At 48.8% G+C, this 27916-nt stretch overlaps 1 protein-coding gene across 1 annotated transcript in view; it reads left to right on the forward strand.

Annotated features, from left to right (window-relative positions):
• Positions 1-27916, forward strand: part of FBF1 (Fas binding factor 1) — a 615519-nt gene that overhangs the window by 71597 nt on the left and 516006 nt on the right. Inside the window, exon 6 of the mRNA XM_086930722.1 lies at positions 22303-22366. Within this exon, the coding sequence (XP_086786848.1) occupies positions 22303-22366 (64 nt within the window). The remainder of the gene's footprint in view (positions 1-22302; positions 22367-27916) is intronic.

Consider the following 27916-nt stretch of genomic DNA (forward strand, 5'->3'; position numbering starts at 1 on the left):
AGACAAGCATGGGGTTTAATTCGGTGCCTATAATGCTTCCAAGCTCGTGTAACACCCCTCCCCTGAACCTAGCGATCTCTGGGCAGAGCCATGATACATGTAAAAAGTCAGCATTGTCTATGTGGCACCTTTAGCATTCTTTTGTGTCGCGTAAACCATACCTGAACAGTCTCTCTGGAGTGTAATATACTCTATTAATATACTTGAAATGAATTAACCTGTGCCTGCCTTTCAGTGACATGCTACGAGTTGTTGCACAGCAGTGCTTCCCAAACCCATTGTCAATTGTCCTATCCAAGGGCTAAATGTATCAAAGGTTTTTTACCCATTTTGTGCCTATGGGAAAATGTGTTCGTACATATGGCCCAGAGTCCCTCTGCCACTCCAATCTTGCCTTTATGATTTTCGGCCTACGTGCTTCCTCTGTTTGGGCATATATTTTCGCGACAAGTTTGGCTGTGGAGTCCGCTTGTATCAAGGCAGACAGTGCTGTTCTGTCTGGAGGTTCTAGCATCTCACTTCCTACAGTTCTTATAAGGAGTGCCTCACTTTAAAGTACCAGTATCAAGTTAGTGACATAGGAGTAGTGGTGGCTTCTGGGAAGGAGTCCAATTCCCTTACCACTCCATGGTCAAATAGATCTCCCATTTTTTTTTACTCCCAGGGTGCGCAGCTCCCTTACTACACCTCCCTCCCGACTAAGCTGGAACCAGTGACACCAGGTGAGTTTCATATGTGGCGATTATAACGGGGAGCCAGCATAATATTCCTATATCTGCCTCCAGGCATGTATTGTGGAGTTGAGTGAGTCCAGAACTCCATGATGTGTTACAAAACAACAGTCTGGTTAGGGAAGAGGGGGCGACAACGCCTCTTTCAATATGCAAATGTGGTGAGTCCTGAAGCCATTAGAGCGCCTGTGAGCCGTATGTCGACCTACAGTTAAGCTCCAGATCCTGGGTGTTAAGACCCTCCATGTCGTATGGCAGCACTAAGGTACTCCACCTAACCCTAGGTTGTTTCCCGGCCCAGGTCAGCCCGGAGCAGATGGGTTCATAGCGTGGTGAAAACAGAGCAGGGGAGTGACAGTGGAATATTTTGAAATAGGAATAAAAATCTAGGGAGGACCACAATTTTCTTGATCGCCACGCGTCCTGTTATGGACAAATGCAAAAACCACAGTTGATGGACAGAATGCAGAACTATGTCATACGTTCACCCCAGTACAGAGATCTGGACCTAAATCCATAGTTTTTTTGCACTCCACACCACTCCAGTTCAGACATGGCCATATGCAAATCAGTCTGACCCTGTGCCTCATGGGAACAGTCCAGCCCGAACTGCCAAGCCATGCCTTCCCTGGACCGGAAACAAGCTTCCGAGGACCGGTTTCTGGCATTCCAGCCGTCTTCAGCCCGGCTTGCTTGAATCCAGTGAATTCAATTGTAATGGAAACTCTGTGTTTATTTGTTTCGTGGTAAGTTTAAGTGGGAATATGATCGATTTTATCCCAATTAATAAGAAGTCCCGATAGCCCCCCGAAACGGACCACCTCCTTCAGCACTGGGGATAGATTTACGTCCGGGAAATGTATGCTTCTATGCCCGTGATATTCTCTTAAGGTGAAGGCCAAGGGCTGCGCAACAATAGTGTATAAGAGTGGCGAAATCAGGCACCCCTGCCTGGTGCCCGCGGAGATCACGATTGGAGTAGTCACTATGTTCCCCACCCGCACTCTGGCAGTAGGTCCAATGTATAGGACTTTTATAAACTTGAGGTATACCTCTCCCACCCCTATTTTGCGGAGAACAGCCATCAAGAAAATCCACTTTATGGAGTCAAATGCTTTCTCAGCATCCAAAAACACTGCAGCAGCCTTCACCTTCGGATCTATGTATTGAATGGTGTCAAAGAGTATCTTTAAATTGTATGTCCACGCTCTGCCGGGAACACAAATCCTGCCTGTTCCGCACCCACAACATCTGACAGCAAGAGTCTGTTAGCCAGGACTTTTGCATATATCTTAGTGACCACATTTAGCTGGGACAAAGGTCTATATGAGGTGTATTTCTCTGGGTCTCTACCTGGCTTAAGTAATGCGATGATAGAGCCTCGCTCATTGGGGGCGGCATGACTCCCATCTCTGCCATTTCTTCATAGAAAGTGACCAGATGCGGAATAAGGAGATCATGGGAAGCCTTATAGAAGGCTATGGTTAGGCCATCCGTTCTCTCCGCCTTCCCTGCCTGCGCTCCACCTAACGCCACCCCAACCTCAGAGGGACCCCTGAGGTACCATGAGATGTTCTCTGAGCTCAGCAGTGGGCCATGTCTTCTCAATATGCTCCAGATACTCAGTTGTAGAGGCTTCATCATAAGCAATACGCGACCGGTATAGCTCTGCGTAATGGCGCCGAAATCTGGCAGCAATTCACTCAGGGTCCGTAACTAAACTCCCCTCTTCATCTGTTATGCTTGTGAGCGCTGTTTGTTCTCTGTTAGGTCGAAGTAGTGTTACTAAGGTGGTGCCGGGGCGCTGCTCCTCTCTGTACTTTCTGGCGATCGAGTATTTGCTCAGGTGTTTGATCTCATCATTAGTTGGGTCATGGTATTCAGCTAGTTTGGTCCTAAATTTTTCCCTCGCCTTGGCATCCCCTGTATGATTGTGTTGCATCTCTAAATCGGCAAATTCCCTTTCCAGGTGAGAGAGCCTACCCCTTAAGGACCTTGGACATCCGTGTGTTTGGAGAGCGGCACCCCCCTTATATATACCATAAATGTTTCCCAAACCGTGGCGAAGCTGGAGACAGAGCCTATGTTACATGCGAAGAATTCTTCTATTGCCTGACCCATCTCTGTTTTATGGTTTAAATCTTTTTATTAAGTATGCTGCATTCATAAACAATACACCCACCTACAACCACCGGCCGGCTGGGAACGAATTTGTGCAGAAATAAACTTTATTCAAGAGGAAGATAAAGACGCAAAAAGAGGGTGAAATAAAGTAAAGAAAAGACTGAGAAAGCTAGAGATGCTGAAGGACAGATATCCACCCACTGCATATGGTATGACGTGGAAATGTCTAGGGCTGTGCGACCTCTGGGGGTGGTGGCGGGTCCGTCAAGTGGGCTGTAGGGAATCGCAGGACACTGAGATAGCGAGGGCAGCTCTATGAATTCGGAGGATAAGTAGGCCACCGTGGACCCCCAGGTCTTATCAAATGTAGGCAGTGTGTGGTTGATTCCTGCTGTAATCCGCTCCATCCCCACAACCTTTCACATTTTTTGTAGCCAATCTAGCCTGGTCTGGATGTCGGTCATGCTCCACTTTGCCAGGAGGACCTGTTTGGCTGCCCCTAGTGCTAAAATGATCGCCCTACCCCTAGAGGACGAAGCAGATATGCAGATATGCGAGAGGGTTTGGTAGCCCGAGCAAGATGTAAGTAGGGAAGCTGGGGAGTTCCGTCGGCTATATCTGATCAACTAGAGGCAAAACAGTTTCCCAAAATGCCTGTATCTTAGGGCAATGCCATAAGATGTGAGACAGTGTGCCGTCCTCCCCGCAGTTGCGCCAACAGAGATTGCTACTGCCGGGCTTCCATTTAGCAACCCTCACAGGGGTGCAATACCAATAGTGTGCAATTTTTAGGAGCATCTCCTTCCCTGAAGTGCTGCACGAGGATGCCTAGTCCCTGTGAACGATATCCACCCACTGCTTAGGGGAGAACTCCTGGTTCAATTCCGCCTCCCACCTACGCTGCGCCTGAGTACCCGCCTTGTTGAGGAAGACGTAAATATCTGACAGAAGGCGTTTATTGGAAGTGCGTGTGATCTACCAAATCTCAACTTTTGTGAGGAGACGACCAGCATGCGGACGAACCTGGGGCTGTGTGACCCAATGGCGCAGTGCCAGATACTGCCAGTGTGCGTCTTTTGGGATCCCATAATGAGCCTGGGGAAACCAAGTATGCCCCGCTCATCAAAGAGGTTGCCTATACGTTTACAGTTGCCTCTTGCCATTTTAGGTAGGTAGTGCCCACTAGGGCGGGGGGGTTAAAATCCGGGTTCCCAATAAAAATTGTCAAGGGCGAAACGGCTGAGGACAACCAACACTTTTCTTGGACTCTATCCCATACCAGCATAGTAGCGCGTAGGACGGGGGAGAGATAAGCACCCAGTGGCCGGTGACGTCTGGGTAGCCAGGGAACTTTCCAGATGTGGATCATGGTGACCACTCTATCCATGAAGTACCAATGTTTTTCTGACTCAACCATCCATCGCAGTGGTGCCGCATCATATTAGCGCCGGAGGCGCGGGATACTGAGGCCTCCCTTTTTTTGCTTCAGAGAAGTGAGACGTTGCACCATACGCAGCTTCTTACTCCCCCAGATAAAGATTTTAATAAGTTGCTGCATACGAGCCAATGTCGTGGGTGGCGGACTTAGGGAAGCATCTGCATTCTGTAAAGTAGGCGGGGTAAAATCGTCATTTTGACGGCGGCTATCTTGTCTAACCAGGAGAGGGCATGCTTTTTCCAACTGTTCAGTTCGAGGCGCATTTTGTTCAGAGCCTCCTTGTAGTTCACCTGCACTGTCTTCGCGGTGGTGGAGAAAACCCATAGCCCCTAATAGGTTATATCAGTAGCCGCCCAAGGAAATGGGAAGTGAAGTGATAGCTGGAGCCGATCTGCCTCTGGAAGGGTGAGGCTCAAGGCCTGAGTCTTTTTCAAATTAATTTTAAAGCCTGACCTCTGCCAGCAGAGGGGGAAGAGAGAGCAACGGATGAGTTAGGAAAATGAGCAGATCTTATGTTCCCTGCCTCCCATCTGGATCGCAGTGATCGAAGGGAGGTGGCGGTATATAGAGCACAAAAAGGAGGGGGAAGAAGGAACACCCGTGCCGCGTCCGATCTGGAAGGGACGCAAAACTACCCCATTAACCGGATGCGAGCCTGTGGGCTGTGATCGATGCAATTCACCCAACTCCGAAACCTGTCACCGAGTCCGAAGCGACAGAGGACCTGTTGCAAATAGGTACAGTAGACTCTATCAAATGCCTTTTCGGCATCCACTGAGAGAAGCAACGCCGGGGATCTGGGTTTGTTGCGTCTTGTCCAATAAATGGCAGAGTGCGAGTCCCATCCCCACATTTACGATCCGGGATAAAACCAGACTGGTCGGGATCCACCATGCCCTGCATGTGAGCAGCGAGCCGATAGTTCAAAATACTAGTAAAAATGTTCAGATCTACATTGAGCAGGGAAATGGGGTGGTATGAAGCGCACTCGCGAGGCTCCTTTCCCAGCTTAGGAATGACCACTACCCCCTCCATTGACATCGACGGAGTGAGATCCCCAAATGCCCTAAAGGTGTTGAACAACATCGCCAGCAAAGGAGCAAGGTCTGGTGCAAAGATTTTATAGAATTCGACAGGAAAGCCGTCCTCTCCCCGCGCCTTGCCAGCCGAAAGGCACTGAATAGCTCATAAAACTTCATCGGGACTAATGTCCGTCTAAACTGGCAGCGACCCGGGCCATCAGCGGGGCTCTCCGGTACCTCTTGTGCATAGTCTCTGGCCACAGCAGGATCCTGGCTATTGGCAGAATAGAGAGCCTTATAGAAGGCTTCAAATTCGGACGCTATGTTATGTCCCTGTCTGCGCGCCACATCTCCCCCGGTTCGGTCATGTTTTCCGCAACCCAACGCGTCGTCGTCTCAGCCCACAAAGCGTGTGCGAGGAGTCGCCCTGCCTTGTTCCTCCCCTTCATAATAGCACTGTTTGGTACGGAGTAGGGCGTATTCAGCTAGGTCGAGGTCCAATGCCCGTAGTTGCTGTCTCGCCTATGTGAGCAGGCGCCGGGTTTGGACCGCCCCTGTGCGGCGGTGTACCCCCTCAAGCTCCCGAATTTGGTCCTCCAATTCCCCCGCTTGGCCTTGCGGTCCTTGTTTAAGCCCGCCACAATAGCAAAACAGCGGCCACGGATGACCACCTTCAGTGCATTCCAAAGCATAGCCATCCCCACCGAGCCCAAATCGTTCACCTCCAGACACGCCTTAATAGTGCCACGTAGTTCAGCAATATTAGCGTTGTACGTGAGTAGTTTGCGGTTTAAGCACCACAAACTCTGCCGTAGGGCACCGCTCGGGAGAAGGAGCGTCAAGACGACTAGGGAGTGATCCGAGAGCACCGTGACCCCAATAGATACATCCTCGGTGGCCGCCGTGACCCTGGGGGAGTTCCAAAAAAGGTCAATTAGAGCATACGTTTGATGGGCCACGGAGAAAAAGGTATACTCCCGTGCTGTCAGGAAGCAATGGTGCCAAGAACCTGTGAGACCCGCCTCCCTCAGTCTCTGAAGCATCATGTCAGAGATCGAACCCGTGTGTCCCATCCGTAGTGTCGACCTATCCTGTTCTGCATTGGGGACTAAGTTAAAATCCCCTCCGATGACGCCCCCAGACCGATAGCACAAGGTACTAGGCTTGGACCATTCTCCCCAACTTGTGAATTCAGGACAACAACTGGTTGATTCAGTCACCGGATTGTGCAGCAGAGTTCTCCCGGTCCATCACTTGTTGCAGTAGGGCTTCCCTCTTGGTACGGCATTCCTCCTCAGTGGGCTTCGCCTGGAGCCCAGTCTCCTGCTCGGTCCCTGCTGTGTGACCCAATGGCGCATACTGGACCCACTTCCGCTGTATCCGAATCTTCAGCTGATGGCAGGGCAGATCCAAGGACTGCCTGCGTCTCCTATAAATTACACACCCCATGTGTTTCTTTGTTCCAAACAAAGGAAAGTCTGAAAGGGTGCCCCCATCTATATCGTATTCCCTGCTCACGGAGGAAAGTCGTGGTTGGGCGCAGCTCCTTACGCCTCTGGAGAATGTGGGGTGAGAGGTTCTGGCACCCCCCCCACCTGGAGGCCTTCAAATTCCACTGTTAGGCGGTCACACGTGGCAGCCATAATGACCTCCTTCTGCCTGTAGGAGTGGAGGCTGGTCAGGATATCCTGCGGCTGGCCGGGACTTGAGGCAAGGCGCCCGGCGCGGTGGGTGCGGTCCAGCAAAATCACTTGGTCCTTTAGGGCTGGGGCCATGTGCTTAAATAGGTGTAGAACCCAGTCTTCGAGCTTGCCACCGTCCGCTCGGAGTGGTACGCCTTTAATGCGGATGTTGGATCGCCTCAAATGGTTCTTCAACTCTTCCATCATAAGGTAGAGCTCCTCCTGCTGCTCCCGGAGGGCAATGAGTTCTCGTGTTTGTTCAGCAAGCTCCTTGTCCCGCCTGTCCCCATTACGCTCCAGATTGTCTACTCTATCCCATACTTTGCCGAGATCTGTTCTGAGTGCTTGATGTCGGCGGCCAGGTCTTGTCGCACCGCGGCGAAGTCATCACGCAGCGCGCCAAAGAGCTGCTCCATTAACTCCTTCTTGACGGGCTCGACAGTGTGGTCAGCGGCCGGGTCCATTGAGGCTGGGCAAGGTTGTGACCTGTGAGAGTCAGTGCCTGACCCCCCAGTCTTCTTCCATTCCGGTTTCTGATGGAGGTCCTTGATAGAAGATTCCGTACTTGGGAGGTCCTTTTTGCCGCATTGGGTGGCCATGTGCGCTGTCGGGGAACCAATGCCTCCCCAACGGCTGTCTAGCCCATCCCAGAGGGTGTCCGTGAGCCCCCAGGGACAGTGGCACTCGTTCGAGACGACCAAAACGGGGCGGTCGGGCCTGCCGTCACAACTAGGTCCTGAGCGTGCCACCTGGTAGTCTTGGCGGGCTGGGACCATGGGGGGCCCGACTGAGGATACAGAGGGTTTATTCACTCCCCTCTCTTCACTGCCAGCGCGGGGGCACCCCATGGTCAAGGCCTCAGTGGTGCCATGTCCCGGCCAGGTGATCCTCTGCTGCACCCCTCTGTGACACTGGGGCTCCACAATACAGGCTGCGTGGCGCTGTGGTCCCACCCGGTGTGTCAGCTCCCCCACTTCAAGCGTTACCTCCACGCAAGGCCTCACCTCCAGTCCCGGGGGCCCTCTCTTCACTTAGGCCTACTTGAGGGAGGCAACGGGAAGATGAATTCAGCCCAGGAGCTAAGGCCACCCCAGTCTTCTGGATGACCCTTCCAATGTGGGGCCAGGCAACCACTGGGCCTCCCAGGGCAGCGCTCCACGTCTCCCAGCGCTGCGCTCACGAGGTATGGCCGGCTTGCGCCCAGTGGATGCAGCCGCCGCTAAAATGTCTGTGCCGATCAGCCCCCTGCTGCCGCCCAGAAATCAGGTGATACACCCCCGGGGGAGAGGGCCGCAATAAACACCCAGGCCTCGCTCTCACCCCCGGAGGGATCCCACTATTCGCACCACTCCTCCTCTGCAGGGTCAGACACACTGCACCCGTGCCGCATACTGGAGCGTCCAATTCTTTGGGTTGCCCCTCCTCAGGGCCAGCACTGACAGACGGATGGGGGTCATCACAATTTTACAGGAAATGTATGACCAGTAAGGGCGCAGGTCCCGCGCCCCTCCCCCTCCGACGAATTGCACTGGAGTGGCCTACACTTCTCGCCACCTCCAGGCCCTTTGCACTGCAGCGGCTGTCCGGCACCACAATCCGCCTTCCACTTTAAATGCACAGATGCAGATCGCGCTGCAGGTGGTCAGGGGCCCTGATTCTGCCAGTTACCGGTCCTAAAGCTGCCGGTGGACGCGCATTCCTGGTCTCGGCGAGCGGAGCCCCTGAAGAACGGTGCTACTCTGCCGCCATCTTGGCCCCGTCCCCCATCTCTGTTTTACAGAGGGTCCAACAACGAGTAGGGGGAGAAGCGCCAAGTGAACAAGGCCATCCGACGGGGTTGAGTCTTAGTTTCAAAAGGACTGGTGAGTGGTCCGATAGTGTGCGCGGGAGTGGCGTATACTTTCCTAACCGGAATACTAAACTGTTGTACTTGAGCCATTAATCTTTGCAGGTATGTGTATCATATGCAGATGAATAATGAGTAAAAAACCCCTTTGTTTGGGTTCTGGTATCTCCATATGTCCACCAGGCCTGAGTTATTTGCAATGTTTAGTATAGCTTTGGCTTCAGCCGATTTACGTCTGGGCCCCCCCCCCGAGATTGGTCCAAGCTTGGGTTCAGTGTGCAGTTGAAGTCCCCTCCCCATATCTGAGGGGTGTTGCCCCTCTTCATTAGTCTGGTATTAAGGTTGTGGTAAAACTGCGGGTCATCGTTATTAGGCCCATGCACTCCCACCAGGTCGGCTAATAGGTCATCTTTGCGGCACGTGGCTATCACATATCTACCTCCCGCATCAACTTGTATGCCTGTCAAGTGTACCCCCGCCTGATTGTCCGCCCAGATAAGGACCCCTCAAGCGAGCCATGCAAATCCTGCAGTGTAATAGGGCCCCCGCATCCTTTGCTTGGTTAACATCTCATCCTCCTGCGGGAGGGGAGTTTCCTGAAGGATTGCAACCTCTACCTTGTGACGTTGAGATAAGCAACGACTTTCCTAAGCTTCCTGTGGTCGTTGAGCCCGCACACACTCAAAGTGAGCAGTCTGAGGAATGATATCTCTGTGCAACGAAGATATCTGAGAATGTCTCTGCCTAGAATGTTGTCAAGAGCTTTTCAACAAAGAGTTCCATGTTCTCTATGCGTGTTGTCTCTGCTACTCCTATGATGCGCAGATGGTTCCTCCGTGAGCGTGCTTCCAAATCCTCAGTTTTACCTCTCAGCAATTGGCATGCCTTGTCCATCATTTTTTGTGCTGTAGAATCTACCAATAGGGTTCTTCGGCATCTGATACTCGTCTCTTGACTGCATCTAATCTTTCAGGTCTGATTTAGGCTCCCTGCCTTGTGTTTGAGCCTCTTATGGCCTGGGATTCTTGCGAGCCTCGAATTGGAGCTTAATATGCGCTCTATCTGGTTTACCCATGTTGAGGAGGTAGAGTTAGCCTGTGTATCTATTTGAGTTCCGGAAGTATTCCTATTATTTTATCAGCAGTCGGCGTAGTGACTCCCTGGTCGTTCCTATGGGAGAAGCATCATCCCCTCACAAACACGCTATATGCCACTCTTAGAAAGAGGTGGGTCACGCTGCTAGCGTTTCCGCTCACCCCTCGTAGGTGGCTCTGTCTACTCTTCTGGGCTGAGGTGTTTGTAGTGCTGCTTCACGGGACGCAGCTGCCCCACGTGTCTGCGGGGATTCTAAGATTGCATTGATTGGTCCCTTTAGTGTAGGCCTCTCCCTCCCAATTCGTGCTAACGCTACTGGATTACTGTCCCTTCCAGAGCTATTGACCTGTCAGGGGCTGTGTGTCTTCCATGCGGCGCTGTTGCTCTACGATGCAGGCTCTCTGCTGCGTCGCAGTTGAGAGAGGTCATAATGCCCCTTGCTGGTCCACCAGCGTGGCCGTTAGCCGAGGCCCCAATCCCCCCGATCCCTCTTACCTGCATCTGTCGGTATTAGTGGGAGGGCCACCGACTCTCTCTGTATCCGAGAACCAATCTGCTTCAGTTTCCTTGCGGAGGCCTGGCACTGCAGTATTCCCATCGACGTTCTCCGCGCACCATGCCTGTGCTCGAGCTAGCTGATGTCTGCAACAGTGTGGGCGGATACTGAGTGGGCGCTGGCCCCAGGCCAGATGTATTTTGGGCTCTTTACGGGCAAGGTCTACCGGACGGAACGCAACAAGAAGAAGCGTGTCTCCGCCGCAGCGGTTGTCATCGCATCACCGGAGAAGCGTGCCGCCGCCGCATCTCCCGAGAAGCGTGTCTTCGCCGCAGCTGTCTGCCGTCGCATCACTGGTGAAGCGTGTCGCCACCGTGAGGGTCGCCGTTGCATCACCGGAGAAGCGTGCCGCAGGGTCTGTCGCAGCTCCAAAGTACAGAGTTCGCCGCAAAGCCATTAGGGCGTGCACGCATCATCTTCACAACGTCGCATCAAGGGCGCCATCTTATCGCATCGCACCGGATCGCTGCATCACATCGAAGCGCCATCTTAGCGCATCGCAACCGGAACCCATCATGAGAATATACGCCTTACCTCCTCTCTGGTAAGGATCAAGACGCGTCCACTACTCTGTGTAAGCATTGAGACGCTACGCATCGTCTCCCCGAAGCACGGAACCGATGCATCGCCATTCCTGCGAACCTTTTGCGTTACACATCCAGGTACTTTGTTGAGAACTTTGTCGCATTTATCTTCAACTTGAATTAAGCAACTTCTACCATCTTTAAGCCAACTTCAAGTACAGTATTGTGGATGTTTGTCGTTTGTGGTCTTGTGTTAAGTCTATATAAAGAATTCTTATTTTTATAAAACCTGTGTGGTGTCCATCTGTAGTGTTTTCACTATATTACTGTATATATTCACAAATGCTTAACACACTGCCTGTCTGCTCGTGCCAAGCTACCAAGGGGTTGAGCAGGGGTTATCTAGGAGGGTAATCCCCTTATCCTGACTTAGAAGCAAGGGTCCCTATTTGGACAAAGGTGCAAGCCATTGCCAACTAGAGACCCCAGTTCTAACAGTAATGTTATAGTTAGGTGTGATGAAAAGATTTGTTTTAAAAAAAACTTAGAAATTCACTGAAATAAAACAAAGGTTAAAGTAACGCAATAGGTGAATTTGTCTGTGACAACATTAACTTTTTGAACTGTAAAAAAAACTGCAGAAATTCGCCAGTTCTAGTTGGGAGAGTTAACTATAACTTGCGCCCCTGCCATGCACTGCTTATGACCTCACATATTATATCACTCATGACCTGTTCTAGGACATAATTTATGACATCACTCATGGCATCATACAGTAATTGTGCTAGTTTGTTTTTATAGTTTATACAATGGCAGGTAACTACCATATTACTTGTCTACCTAATTTTGTGCAATCTGGGTCCAGCTAATGGATGCAAATGTTTGCAAAACGTATGTGCTCCTAATGCATCATTGGTGTTTGAGGTATTGAACATATTATAAAAGTTTGCATTGATAAGTACCCTCTGTGCAGGTGACAGTTGACAACTTGTGTATATTATGGTCCACACAAGTTTTGAGGCTCTGCAGAAAAAGTTTGCTACAAGGCAAAGATTCTACATACACATATTAAGGGCCTGATTTAGATCGTGGCGGACAAGTTACTCCATCACAACGGTGACGGATATCCAGTTCCCTGAAATATAAATACCATTATATCCAATGGATGGAGTAACCTGTACTCCAATTTCTAAGTCAGGCCCTGAGTATTGTAAGCAGCCTTGAGTTACTCGACAGAACCGTCTCAGCATGACCATTTCTGCGTAACATAGAAGGCTGTGTGCACCAGGTATTGAGCTATGTACCTTTGCTCATTTTTGCTTTAAAAGATGGGTTATCTGTAAAGTTTTCACCACGGAATGAAGGCTGAAGGTAGTATAATCTCCCTTAGACATTGCTTATTTTAAGCCTATAGTGTCTTTTTAGGTCTCGCATAGACAGCGCAGGCAGTTTGCATTCACGTAACATAGACTCCGAGCGGCTGTGAGGGAGCTCTACCCCACATTCCCAGAGGAACCGACGCTACATGCTCTGCAGGTGCTCTTGGGAAGTCCCACGTGGCACAAATTTGTTACCAAATTATACAAAATGGCTAGGGTTAAAACATTGACTGATCCGAACCACAGCTTTAACCGCTGGAATGAGAAACCCCAGCCCCAAATTACGCAATAGGACTGGGTGTACTGTTGTTAGTACACTGAGTCGTTGATGTCTAACTGCAATTTGCACATAATTCACTTCAAATACTTACACCAGTTGTACCACATGCCAGCTAGATTGTACAAGTATGGAATTACGGACAGTGATATGTGTCAGAGATGTAGAACACAGGAAGCGGACTTTCTGCACCTCGCATGGGAGTGTCACCAGATACGTGGGTTCTGGGAGTTGGTGGTTCAACAAATGCAGATCATGACAGACACCACAATACACTGTAGCCGCAGGTCTGTTTGTTGGGCCTCATTCAACACCTGATTGGAAGAGTGCATGAATTCATAACAATAGCTATGTTGTTGGCCAAGAGGAGGATGGCGGTGCACTGGGGCAGTAAGTTCGCACCCAAGCTAGACCACTGGATAAAGGACTTGGTGTTGCTGAGGAGTTGTCAGAGCCATCAAGGCCTAAAGACATTTGGGGGCCTCTTACGGACAACTTGAGGACAAGAGACAGTTCTGATTGAACGGGGAAGGCTGAACATGCACGAGTAATCATCTGTGAGCAGACTTTGTGTTTGCTCCTGCTTGGCAGGAGGTTTGAAATGGTACTACCAAGCCAGAACAAACACACAGGTTTTCCTGCCTGCACCGGTGCGGGCAGGGAAAATGTTATGTCCCAGGGGTGGGCTCCCCAGGACATAGCATGTGAGCTGGCCAGGAAGGATAGGGTCCCACTGGCCTTTAATGGCTCAGGGAGGGGGGCTTTGTGGCCCCTCTCCCGATTTTAAATAATTTTGTCCATAGGAGTGGGCTTCCTGGGGCCTTTTGGAGGCTCGGGGATGGTGCTGCCCAGCCCCATCCCCATCCCTATGTAATCTAATGCTGTCCTCCCCAGGGTGGGTTTTCCAAACTCAACGAAGGGTCGTGTGTCCCCTCCCCCCATATAAACTAATTTCAGACCCAGTGATGGTCTCCCTGGGGCCTCTCCGGGCTCAGGGAGGGAGTCTGTGGGGCCTCGCCCCTAACATGCAAATTCCCGCAGTGGGCTTACTGGGCCTTTAATGGCTCAGGGAGAGGGGTACAAATAACAATACATTAGTGCGAGCCTCGAATTGGAGCTTAATATGCGCTCTATCTGGTTTACCCATGTTGAGGAGGTAGAGTTAGCCTGTGTATCTATTTGAGTTCCGGAAGTATTCCTATTATTTTATCAGCAGTCGGCGTAGTGACTCCCTGGTCGTTCCTATGGGAGAAGCATCATCCCCTCACAAACACGCTATATGCCACTCTTAGAAAGAGGTGGGTCATGCTGCTAGCGTTTCCGCTCACCCCTCGTAGGTGGCTCTGTCTACTCTTCTGGGCTGAGGTGTTTGTAGTGCTGCTTCACGGGACGCAGCTGCCCCACGTGTCTGCGGGGATTCTAAGATTGCATTGATTGGTCCCTTTAGTGTAGGCCTCTCCCTCCCAATTCGTGCTAACGCTACTGGATTACTGTCCCTTCCAGAGCTATTGACCTGTCAGGGGCTGTGTGTCTTCCATGCGGCGCTGTTGCTCTACGATGCAGGCTCTCTGCTGCGTCGCAGTTGAGAGAGGTCATAATGCCCCTTGCTGGTCCACCAGCGTGGCCGTTAGCCGAGGCCCCAATCCCCCCGATCCCTCTTACCTGCATCTGTCGGTATTAGTGGGAGGGCCACCGACTCTCTCTGTATCCGAGAACCAATCTGCTTCAGTTTCCTTGCGGAGGCCTGGCTCTGCAGTATTCCCATCGACGTTCTCCGCGCACCATGCCTGTGCTCGAGCTAGCTGATGTCTGCAACAGTGTGGGCGGATACTGAGTGGGCGCTGGCCCCAGGCCAGATGTATTTTGGGCTCTTTACGGGCAAGGTCTACCGGACGGAACGCAACAAGAAGAAGCGTGTCTCTGCCGCAGCGGTTGTCATCGCATCACCGGAGAAGCGTGCCGCCGCCGCATCTCCCGAGAAGCGTGTCTTCGCCGCAGCTGTCTGCCGTCGCATCACTGGTGAAGCGTGTCGCCACCGTGAGGGTCGCCGTTGCATCACCGGAGAAGCGTGCCGCAGGGTCTGTCGCAGCTCCAAAGTACAGAGTTCGCCGCAAAGCCATTAGGGCGTGCACGCATCATCTTCACAACGTCGCATCAAGGGCGCCATCTTATCGCATCGCACCGGATCGCTGCATCACATCGAAGCGCCATCTTAGCGCATCGCAACCGGAACCCATCATGAGAATATACGCCTTACCTCCTCTCTGGTAAGGATCAAGACGCGTCCACTACTCTGTGTAAGCATTGAGACGCTACGCATCGTCTCCCCGAAGCACGGAACCGATGCATCGCCATTCCTGCGAACCTTTTGCGTTACACATCCAGGTACTTTGTTGAGAACTTTGTCGCATTTATCTTCAACTTGAATTAAGCAACTTCTACCATCTTTAAGCCAACTTCAAGTACAGTATTGTGGATGTTTGTCATTTGTGGTCTTGTGTTAAGTCTATATAAAGAATTCTTATTTTTATAAAACCTGTGTGGTGTCCATCTGTAGTGTTTTCACTATATTACTGTATATATTCACAAATGCTTAACACACTGCCTGTCTGCTCGTGCCAAGCTACCAAGGGGTTGAGCAGGGGTTATCTAGGAGGGTAATCCCCTTATCCTGACTTAGAAGCAAGGGTCCCTATTTGGACAAAGGTGCAAGCCATTGCCAACTAGAGACCCCAGTTCTAACAGTAATGTTATAGTTAGGTGTGATGAAAAGATTTGTTTTAAAAAAAACTTAGAAATTCACTGAAATAAAACAAAGGTTAAAGTAACGCAATAGGTGAATTTGTCTGTGACAACATTAACTTTTTGAACTGTAAAAAAAACTGCAGAAATTCGCCAGTTCTAGTTGGGAGAGTTAACTATAACTTGCGCCCCTGCCATGCACTGCTTATGACCTCACATATTATATCACTCATGACCTGTTCTAGGACATAATTTATGACATCACTCATGACATCATACAGTAATTGTGCTAGTTTGTTTTTATAGTTTATACAATGGCAGGTAACTACCATATTACTTGTCTACCTAATTTTGTGCAATCTGGGTCCAGCTAATGGATGCAAATGTTTGCAAAACGTATGTGCTCCTAATGCATCATTGGTGTTGGAGGTATTGAACATATTATAAAAGTTTGCATTGATAAGTACCCTCTGTGCAGGTGACAGTTGACAACTTGTGTATATTATGGTCCACACAAGTTTTGAGGCTCTGCAGAAAAAGTTTGCTACAAGGCAAAGATTCTACATACACATATTAAGGGCCTGATTTAGATCGTGGCGGACAAGTTACTCCATCACAACGGTGACGGATATCCAGTTCCCTGAAATATAAATACCATTATATCCAATGGATGGAGTAACCTGTACTCCAATTTCTAAGTCAGGCCCTGAGTATTGTAAGCAGCCTTGAGTTACTCGACAGAACCGTCTCAGCATGACCATTTCTGCGTAACATAGAAGGCTGTGTGCACCAGGTATTGAGCTATGTACCTTTGCTCATTTTTGCTTTAAAAGATGGGTTATCTGTAAAGTTTTCACCACGGAATGAAGGCTGAAGGTAGTATAATCTCCCTTAGACATTGCTTATTTTAAGCCTATAGTGTCTTTTTAGGTCTCGCATAGACAGCGCAGGCAGTTTGCATTCACGTAACATAGACTCCGAGCGGCTGTGAGGGAGCTCTACCCCACATTCCCAGAGGAACCGACGCTACATGCTCTGCAGGTGCTCTTGGGAAGTCCCACGTGGCACAAATTTGTTACCAAATTATACAAAATGGCTAGGGTTAAAACATTGACTGATCCGAACCACAGCTTTAACCGCTGGAATGAGAAACCCCAGCCCCAAATTACGCAATAGGACTGGGTGTACTGTTGTTAGTACACTGAGTCGTTGATGTCTAACTGCAATTTGCACATAATTCACTTCAAATACTTACACCAGTTGTACCACATGCCAGCTAGATTGTACAAGTATGGAATTACCGACAGTGATATGTGTCAGAGATGTAGAACACAGGAAGCGGACTTTCTGCACCTCGCATGGGAGTGTCACCAGATACGTGGGTTCTGGGAGTTGGTGGTTCAACAAATGCAGATCATGACAGACACCACAATACACTGTAGCCGCAGGTCTGTTTGTTGGGCCTCATTCAACACCTGATTGGAAGAGTGCATGAATTCATAACAATAGCTTTGTTGTTGGCCAAGAGGAGGATGGCGGTGCACTGGGGCAGTAAGTTCGCACCCAAGCTAGACCACTGGATAAAGGACTTGGTGTTGCTGAGGAGTTGTCAGAGCCATCAAGGCCTAAAGACATTTGGGGGCCTCTTACGGACAACTTGAGGACAAGAGACAGTTCTGATTGAACGGGGAAGGCTGAACATGCACGAGTAATCATCTGTGAGCAGACTTTGTGTTTGCTCCTGCTTGGCAGGAGGTTTGAAATGGTACTACCAAGCCAGAACAAACACACAGGTTTTCCTGCCTGCACCGGTGCGGGCAGGGAAAATGTTATGTCCCAGGGGTGGGCTCCCCAGGACATAGCATGTGAGCTGGCCAGGAAGGATAGGGTCCCACTGGCCTTTAATGGCTCAGGGAGGGGGGCTTTGTGGCCCCTCTCCCGATTTTAAATAATTTTGTCCATAGGAGTGGGCTTCCTGGGGCCTTTTGGAGGCTCGGGGATGGTGCTGCCCAGCCCCATCCCCATCCCTATGTAATCTAATGCTGTCCTCCCCAGGGTGGGTTTTCCAAACTCAACGAAGGGTCGTGTGTCCCCTCCCCCCATATAAACTAATTTCAGACCCAGTGATGGTCTCCCTGGGGCCTCTCCGGGCTCAGGGAGGGAGTCTGTGGGGCCTCGCCCCTAACATGCAAATTCCCGCAGTGGGCTTACTGGGCCTTTAATGGCTCAGGGAGAGGGGTACAAATAACAATACATTAGTGGAGGGCCTAAGGGATATTTATCCCTTTCGATGCTGATGACAAGCTCAGCTCGTCATCACCCACGGGTGTCGTGTGCTGATGACGAGCTGAGCTCGTCATGGTGCCACTAAAATGGCATTTTCCAGCACAGGGGGGGGGGGAAACGCCCATCAGCCATGTGGTTAAAGACCAACCTAGGTTGTACCCCTCTTCAGAGCTAAATGAACAACAAGAAAACCTAGGGGTCTCTACAGGAAAATATCTTGGAAATTCCTTATTAACTAACCAGACGTCTAGCAGAGTACATCAAGTTAGTGTCAAGACTAATTAGTTCTGAAAGAAGACAAGAAATATTACCCAAAAGGCCACCTGTGATTGTAGATCAAGAGTCTTGTAGGATTCCCATCAAAGACTTGTAATGATCAATGTTATCATTTGGTCATCCTTAGGGTCGTGTGTCTCTGGATCATTAAGACATAGATCGTACCCTATGGTGGATTAGGGTTCCGACCCACAATCACTGTTGGACCATGTGGTATTGATCTGATGGAATCTGGTGCAGTGCAAGAAATAATAAAAGTGGTGAATTAAAATAGGATAGAGAACCAAAACTAAGAATTTTTATTGAAGATGGCCTCTTCCTGTTAAAACCAAGAACAGTGCAATATCATAGCAGTTTAACCAAATATCTGCATGGGGGCCAACATGTTTCAGCCTAATGGGAAAAAGGGACCCAGGCTTTCTTCAGGGCCTCTGTTCTCATTAATAGTGCTACTGCATTAAGTGTAAATAATGTGTCAACGTAAAATATAATAGTGAATATAAATCTGTAACAGCAAAGGATATATTTTCCGTCGTCTGTTAAATCTCCTCTGTGACACCTGGTGTGTTTGTTAAATCTACAATAGAAAAATCACATGGTGACCCTGTTGTAAAAACGAAATGTCTAAAATAACATGTCCAAAGTATTACAGTGTAAGGGACAGTATCTACTCACCCAGTATGCCCGGGGAATAGACCTCACCTCTCCTGGACCTGGCTCAGGAACTGTGAGACCACGCTCTGTAGAAGTAAGACAACCTGACCTTAAATACAGCAGAGACAATAAGCATATCCTGCTCTGTCTTGTGTATACCTAGCCCAGGTTATCACGCAGCTTACTCCCAGAGCCAACTTCCTGTCATAGTCCCGTTTACATAGATCTGTCCATCAAGACACAGCACTCAAACCCTCCAGTGTGGCAGGTTGTAACTATCTTCTACAGGCCATTGCTAGATCCTGATCGAATAGCCCTTTTCACTAGGAGTCTGACAGAGAACTCACTAAGACAACCCCTAGAGAGATATATCTGCTATGAAGCATTTTCCCAACAGGGTCTATTAAAAACCACACATAGTGGGAAACGGATGTATTGCTTATCTGTCCGTCGTTGCCTCTGGCCGGTACTGAGTCAGGGGGAGGCAACGAACAGGACAAGTACAGCCTTTAAGAATGGTCAGAAGCATTCGTAATCAGCCAATCAGGGTGGGTTGTATGTAAAAGTAACCCTTCGTTATACGATGATAAAAAGGAAGGTATTTTAAAGTGAGCAAACCCTACCTGATGTTTAATATAATATGTCCGCATGCCTGAAGAGTGTCTCAAATGATATGAAAGAAACAAAACAAGCAAACTGAGCCGGTAACTCGGGCTCTCGAACAAGCGCGTCCTCTCGCGGTGCTGCCGGAACTACAAAATGACGTCATGGCCTAGACGTCTGTAGTTCTGTCAATTGTGGGGGGCGCTTGTCCACAATGCACAGCATTTACGTTTGTTCAAAATGCCTAAGATCTCCAAAAAACGACAACAAAAAGGAAGGTATTGCAAAGTGAGCAAACCCTACCTGATGTTTAATACAATATGCCCGCATGCCTGGAGAGCGTCTCAAAAGATACGAAAGACACAAAACAAACGAACAGAGCCGGTAACTCAGGCCCTCGAACAAGCGCGTCCTCTCGTGATGAACGACAAAATATGGCATATGGCGAGTGATTCACGCATTAAATAGTTTTAGACTATAACTATTTCACACATGACGACATTCTGTAGTTTTATGTAGACGCGAAGTGAGAGCCATTATTCTGCTTTAGATGCGTGAATCACTCGCCATATGCTAATAGCCCCAAAATACTGTGGAGATCTTAAGCATTTGAACAAGCATTGTGGACAGGCGCCCCCGCGATTGACAGAACTACAGACGTCTAGGCTATGACGTCATTTTGTAGTTCCAGCAGCATCGCGAGAGGACGCGCTTGTTCGAGGGCCTGAGTTACCGGCTCGGTTCATTTGTTTTGTGTCTTTCGTATCTTTTGAGACGCTCTCCAGGCATGCGGGCATATTGTATTAAACATCAGGTAGGGTTTGCTCACTTTGCAATACCTTCCTTTTTGTTGTGTTGTTTTGGAGATCTTAGGCATTTTCAACAAACGTAAATGCCGTGCATTGTGGACTGGCGCCCCCGCGATTGACAGAACTACAGACGTCTAGGCCATGACGTCATTTTGTAGTTCCGGCAGCACCGCGAGAGGACGCGCTTGTTCGAGGGCCCGAGTTACTGGCTCAGTTTGCTTGTTTTGTTCCTTTCATATCATTTGAGACACTCTCCAGGCATGCGGACATATTATATTAAACATCAGGTAGGGTTTGCTCACTTTAAAATACCTTCCTTTTTATCATCGTATAACGAAGGGTTTCTTTTACATACAACCCACCCTGATTGGCTGATTACGAACGCTTCTGACCATTCTTAAAGGCTGTACCTGTCCTGTTCGTTGCCTCCCCCTGACTCAGTACCGGCCAGAGGCAACGAAGGACAGGTAAGCAATACATCTGTTTCCCACTATGTGTGGTTTTTAATAGACCATGTTGGGAAAATGCTCCATAGCAGATATATCTCTCTAGGGGTTGTCTTAGTGAGTTCTCTGTCAGACTCCTAGTGAAAATGGCTATTCGATCAGGATCTAGCAATGGCCTGTAGAAGATAGTTACACCCTGCCACACTGGAGGGTTTGAGTGCTGTGTCTTGATAGACAGATCTATGTAAACGGGACTATGACAGGAAGTTGGCTCTGGGAGTAAGCTGCGTGATAACCTGGGCTAGGTACATACATGACAGAGCAGGATATGCTTATTCTCTCTGCTGTATTTAAGGTCAGGTTGTCTTACTTCTACAGAGCATGGTCTCACAGTTCCTGAGCCAGGTCCAGGAGAGGTGAGGTCTGTTCCCCGGGCATACTGGGTGAGTAGATACTGTCCCTTACACTGTAATACTTTGAACATGTTATTTTAGACATTTAGTTTTTACAACAGGGTCACCATGTGATTTTTCTATTGTAGATGTAACAAACACACCAGGTGTCACCGAGGAGATTTAACAGATGACTGAAAATATATCCTTTGCTGTTATAGATTTATATTCACTATTATATTTTACGTTGATACATTATTTACACTAAATGCAGTAGCACTATTAATGAGAACAGAGGCCCTGAAGAAAGCCTGGGTCCCTTTTTCCCATTAGGCTGAAACATGTTGGCCCCCATGCAGATATTTGGTTAAACTGCTATGATATTGCACTGTTCTTGGTTTTAACAGAAAGAGGCCATCTTCAATAAAAATTCTTAGTTTTGGTTCTCTATCCTATTTTAATTCACCACTTTTATTATTTCTTGCACTGCACCAGATTCCATCAGATCAATACCACATGGTCCAACAGAGATTGTGGGTCGGAACCCTAATCCACCATAGGGTACGATCTATGTCTCAATGATCCAGAGACACACGACCCTAAGGATGACCAAATGATAACATTGATCATCACAAGTCTTTGATGGGAATCCTACAAGACTCTTGATCTACAATCACAGGTGGCCCTTTGCGTAATATTTCTTGTCTTCTGTCAGAACTAATCGCCTTGACACTAACTCGATGTACTCTGCTAGACGTCTGGTTAGTTAATAAGGAATTTCCAAGATATTTTCCTGTAGAGACCCCTAGGTTTTCTTGTTGTTCATTCAGGGAGAGGGGTCACATAGAATCCCACACCGTTATGACTACAACCCCGGGGATGGGCTCCCCGGGACATAAACTTAATAAAGGTAGCCCGGCTGCCATTTTTTATTTCTCGATCCTGTTGGATCGCAGCATTTTTTGCGGATTCCTTTTTTTGGGGGGGGGGGGGCCTTAATGGAGTCCAGGGGGTCCGGGTATCTCTACCCTTCCCTCTTGTAATATTTTTCTTTTTTTACTTCACGTGAGGGGACTAAGTCCTCAAGTCCTGTAATGGCTGCCAGCAACATTTATTCTCATGTTGCTGGCAGCTAGTTAGAGCGCCTAACTCTCCATGCAATAGGTAGGCAAAAAGCAGAACCTTATTGGTAAGCTTTGTGGAGATTCGTCAAATAGTTCCAAAGCTATTAGCAACACAAACTATGCTTTCCCTGTGGCAAAGCATTCCTAGCTACAACTGCCTAGTGGCGACTGCCACTAGGTAATGTGTGTGGTGTGTATGTATATATATAATATAAATATATTCTGTGTTTACGTGCTGTGATCCAAACTTGCAGCTTTGCTCTTACAATTTCGTTGATGTCTTTGGTGTCTCACAGGTCAATTGGGGATGATGATTTCTTCCGGAATTTGGCACAAGAGGCCGGAGTTGCAGATGGTGAGGTAAGAGGTACCCAGTAGACAAACTGATGTGGAATATTTAGTGTAGAAGGATGGATGTTTTTTTGTGCCAAGCTGTTCCCCCATCAGCACTGCCACATCACAACATGACACAGTTTGTTCTTATGTCAGCGGTCTGCCTTGATAATAGTTAAGAAATGCGTCCAGTATTAGTTAGTTGGTAATACTTTGTATTAAGCAAGATAATCTCACCAGCGCTTTCTTAGGCCACTGGGGCATTGCACTTTTCTTGTCTACTGAGACAGGCAGCTGCACTAGCCATTAAGAAGATGGTCACGTGACAAATGTTCCAGGATTCATTTGAGCGATCAACGCAACCGTATACTGCACAGCTCAAACATGCCTCATCCCCAGTGGCATCATACACAGACTACCAGATTCTGACCAGCCCACCGACCTAAGAGATTTGCAAGCAAAAATAAAACTCTCTATCCGCAGGTCTCCAACAGTAAAATCATACAGCCATGGCTCAGTGAATGAGATACTGCCACCCCACCATCTGATATGACCACTTATGTTCCTCCTGCATTAAACTCCATGTTCAAATGCCCACTCACTGTGATTTATAACTGTCTTAACAATGAACCAGAACATAATAACCATAACACATCATCATATAACAAATCGGACCACATTCCAGTCTATATGGAAACAGTGGAACGACATAAAAACAGCTCACAGAGCTACAATACCTTAATATTTCCAAAGTACCACCAGCAGTGACTCGTTACCTGTCCTGGGGTGTCCAGGTGCAGAGGTGCTGGTCGGGTTGGTAGCTTTGTGCTGTAAGCCGGTGGGAAGAAGGAAGGGCCACCTAGAAAAAAGCTGCAGAGAGGGGCATGGGGACAAGTCCAGGAGCTCCCAATAGGGGCTCGAGTGACAACGGTCATGGGTGCGAAGCACAGCACTTCATCGGTACCTGGACTGGGGTGCTCGGGTGTAGAGTAGATCGGTCGGCTGGGCACCGTTTGTCAAAGGTCCTCGGGGTTGTCGGCCTCATCGGTTGAGGGTGAAAATATCAGGGTAGATGGGCCACTCTGGCAGTGGGCCTCTGTTGTGCTGACATCCCTCAAGGGTTGCAGAGTTTCGGTGCTGTTAGAGTACCGACTGGACTTAAACAGGCCTTGGTTGCTGCAAGAGGCCGGGTACCCTAGGTATTGGTGCTGTGCTCCCCTGGTTGGTCCTGGTGTTCTCGCACTCGGAGGGGGGCAGAGGGCACAATGACCTTTAGCAGCACAGATCCCTCTTCCTGAGGGGCCATTGCATCAGGCTGGCCAGGGAGCGGCAACACAGTAAACTGGACTCTGTTTCTTCTTTGCCTACAGACTGCAGGGGAGTAGCTCCTCTATTCCAAGTTGGATTGATTGCAATTTGCACAGGGCTGGCAGTCTACAGTGGTTCTTGGTGGTTGCTTAGCTACAGGAAGAGTCACTCTTCAACAATTGTTGAGACTGGTGCAGGCAGGCAGGCAGGCAGGCAGGGTTTGGCGCCAAAAGTCCATAGCAGTCTTCAGTTCTCAGTGTATCTCGGCTCTTCTTTGTCCTTTTCTTTTGGATTAGCCGAATCTTAAGTTCCTGGCATCAGGAGAGCCTCCTAAATACTCAATGCAGGAGTGTTGAGAGGAGTGACAGGTAGTAGCTAATGGGCTACTTACTTTTAGGGCAACTATACCCCCTAAATGACCACTTCCTGTGAGCAGTGGGCATAACCCTGACCCAGTGAACCTAATTCCACCAAAAACAAAGATGGTGAAATTGTAGTTCTCATGTTCACATAAGGCAGCCCACCTTAGAGGTTGAACTAGCTTGATGGGTAACACCCCTCCTGGCTAGTTAATTTTCCCACCTGTCCTGGTGCCCAATGGGCCCAGGGCAGGGGGTGGGATTTCCCTTTGTCTTGGTCTCATATCAAAGGAGGCAGGGGCCTTTGAAGCCTCCTGCTTTGATATGCTGATTAATAAGCCATCCTGCTTGGAGTAGGTGACAACACCTCCAGCCAGAGCAGGCAGTGTTTCTGCCCTCAGAGAGCATGGACTCTCACCTGCAAGTGGTGGGGATCAGAAATCTGTCTGGTGGCAAGCTGGTCCACACCAGTCAGCCAACACACTAGTAGTCAATAGGATTTCAGGGGTCACCTCTAAGGTGTCCCTGGGTGCATGTATTAATAATGTCATCACTGGAATCTGTGTGGGCTTATTAATACAAGATGTTTGATGCCAAACATCTTTAGTTTCATTGAAGCCATCATGTAGCTGGGAAACTCGTAATCACCAGTGCCCAGTACATATACTCAAGATAGCTTCCCTGATCACTGGCAATGTCCAAGAATCGACATGAACATCACAGTGGCATATCTGCGTATGCAGATATGTACTCACATGTAAAATAATGCACCATGCCTTAGGGCTCTATGTCCTGCTCTAGGGTGGGATTATCTATACTGCATGCAGTGTCTGCTGGTATGGCACATAGGAGGTGTGCCATGTCGTGTCTTCACTTTTCTCTGCAACATGTCACGAATACTGTAATGGACTTTTGCATGTTGGTGCTGAGGGGTCCCATAGGGTGGCACAAAGCATACTGCAGCCCCTAGGGACCCTCTTTTGTCTCCTTGCCCTAGGTACTATGGGTATCATTTACTAGGAACTTACAGGGGGTACTAAAGGTATTGCCAAGTGGGGAGACAATGTTACAGTTTTAGGGAAAGATATGGCACTGGGGACCTGGATAGCAGGAACCCAGTGCATTTCTGTCAAAATTGCATCAAATACCAGACAAAATGTGAGGGGGACCATGTCAAAAAGTGGCACTTTCCTACATGTATCACTTAAACGTTGCAACTGAGAGCAGTCTATCTTGCTCTGAGGGTTTTCTGCTCAACATTAATGTATTGGTGTCCATTATGACCAAGCAGACAATACCAAAATGTAATATTAAACATATAAGGTGGCATGAAAACCATATAACACTAAAAGTACTTCACGGTCTCTAGGTCACAGCTGCTCTCCTATCGTGCCCCTCTGACTTTGAAAGACAAGATAATTGATCTTTGAAAGTGAGTGTTTGATGATGACAAAGTTTTCGAGGATCTTTGCACAGAATAAAGGAGAGCACAGCTACTTTTTTTTGGCACCACAAAAATTTGAATGGAGTTTTACAGAGCCCAGCTAAAAGGTAAATGCTTTAAAGGTAGACCAGTCAGTGATGGATAGCTTTTCCAGTAGCCCCTCTCCTCATGAAATTTCTGACCAGGGTTAAACAACAGCTATCCTTATTGCTGTGGACTGGTGTGGTCGTTAGTGGTACTCTGTCCTAAGAACCCTCCAGGGAGCTTCCTATTTAGTATGTCAAGCACGATCATACATCACAGCCTATTATCACTGAGTCGACTGCCTGGTTCCTGAATACGCCCAGCACTTTCATCTAAATATCAGCATAGAATGCATGCAGATCCTGAAAGATATTTCACATCCTAATACACAAATATTGTATTACTTAGACTTGAAGAGATTCTTCATTAGGTATCTGGTGGAACAGCAAACACATGCCGAGTATGCGTAGTATTGATTCCACCTCGTGCATCTGTAATCCACAACCAGACATCCCCTACCCCTTTATCTCACTCTGGCAGGTTCCTGCTTTCTGCCATTGTCACAGTTTTGCTATCTTCTGCTACCTCTTTCTCTTCTCCTTGCGTGTTTTACATTCTTCCACTGGGCAAAAGTCTGATGAGATAAATAAGTGCAGATCCCTAAGAATGAGTGCCAGTGGGTTCCACCTGCAACCTCGGGCTCAAATTAAGCACCTAATTTGACTCGTCGCTATTTTTCTTTTTGCCTTTCTCAGTTATTGTTTTTCACTTACTCTGTTATTGAAGACTTCATAGTGTCCATAAAGCATGAGTTCGAGGCATGTGGGCTGCTGAATTCATATCTGTGCATAGATCGCCGCCTAGTGTTGGGTCCGGATGATTGCACATTGTTGTCCTGGAAGAGTTTCGAAGTATCACGAGATAGGTGGCTCCTCCTCTGAACTACAGTGCGCATGGGCATCCTCTCCATCCTCAGATTGTTTTTTTCCGCCATTGGGTTCGGATGTACTTTTGTTACTCGGAGTTCGGAAATAGATTTATAACTTTCTAAAGGCCAAAAGGCCTTCAGGGTGTCGGTATTGTATCTTCGATCGGTACCCACAACTTATTCCTGTTCTTTCTACTCAGGACGTCGAATCGGGCCGCGTGGCCTTCTCGACACCAGGGCCAATCGTCGATGGAACGAAGTCCTCTCAAGCGATGCCCCAACTGTAACTCTAAATACCCACACATTGATAAACACCCAGTCTGTAATAAATGTTTATCTCCGGAACACAACGAAGCCGACTGCTTAGCTTGTGCTCAATTTCGATCAAAAAAGACTCTTCGGGTTCGACGTGCGGCCAGACAGACGATGCAGAGATCAGCGCCTGAGCCAGAAAACATCTTTGAAGACGACGAAGAGTTCATCGAGCCTGAAGACTCGGATCAGCAGTCGGATCAGGGGTCTGAACACGACTCCAACTACTACGTCGATGACGAGGAAGACATCATCGAGGTAGGGGACGACGAACCAGGCATGGGAGCCGTCGAGGACGACTCCGGCGAGGACAATGGGCCGCCCGTAACTACGGAGCCCAATACATTCGCAGGTTCAGATCCAGAGGCTCAGGTTGAGGCATCGCCGGAAGGCCTTAGCCAAGATCAGGACGCACATTCTATAGCCCCGCGGTTCAGCCCGGCTAAGAATATAATACAAGAGCCATCGGTGCGACATTACCAAACTTTGGGAAAAACGAAACCGAAAGTGATGGTAAACAAACAGAAACCGAAACTGATCGACATCCCATTCTTCGGACCGAAAATGGCGGATCCGTCGAAGCCGACCAAACAAAAACAGGTCGTCGAGGTCGCATGCAAAGGTTGTCGAGGCCAGAACCACTACTCCTATGTCTGTGCCCAAGCTGAAGGCCGTCGAGCCGACGACATCGACGTCGACGCCTAGCAACGCAAAGAAAGGACTCGAACGGACAACGGTTGTCGATCCCAAAGTACGAGTCGAACAACCAAAGCAAGTGCACACCGTGACACTTAAGCAAAAGTCAAGACTCGAGCCGAAGGGCTCAGTCGAACCGAGGGAACAAAACATGGCTCCGAAGCAGCAAGCTCCGAAGACGACACCGGGCCAAAGGATGGTTGTCGAACAAGCTAAAAGTGTCGGATCGATTACCACGGGTCCAAAACAGAACATACAGTCCACCAAAACGGTCCACCAACCAAAGTCTCTCGGACCGATAAAATTCGGACTTCCTCCGCACGTTAAGCCAAGGGTGGTCGAACAAATAGTGGATTCGAACCGACCCAGCTAAAAAGGCCAAGACTGGGGGAAAAAGCTAAAGTACCTGAAGAACAGGATCCATTAGCTGAAGAACCGTCCAAACTGTATGTCGACCCCGATACTGGGAAGGTTACCCTATTAAAAAGAAAAATCAGGCCTGAAAC

Source organism: Lissotriton vulgaris, chromosome 7 (genome assembly GCF_964263255.1).
Source record: "Lissotriton vulgaris chromosome 7, aLisVul1.2, whole genome shotgun sequence".
In the NCBI taxonomy this organism is placed as follows: Eukaryota; Metazoa; Chordata; class Amphibia; order Caudata; family Salamandridae; genus Lissotriton; species Lissotriton vulgaris.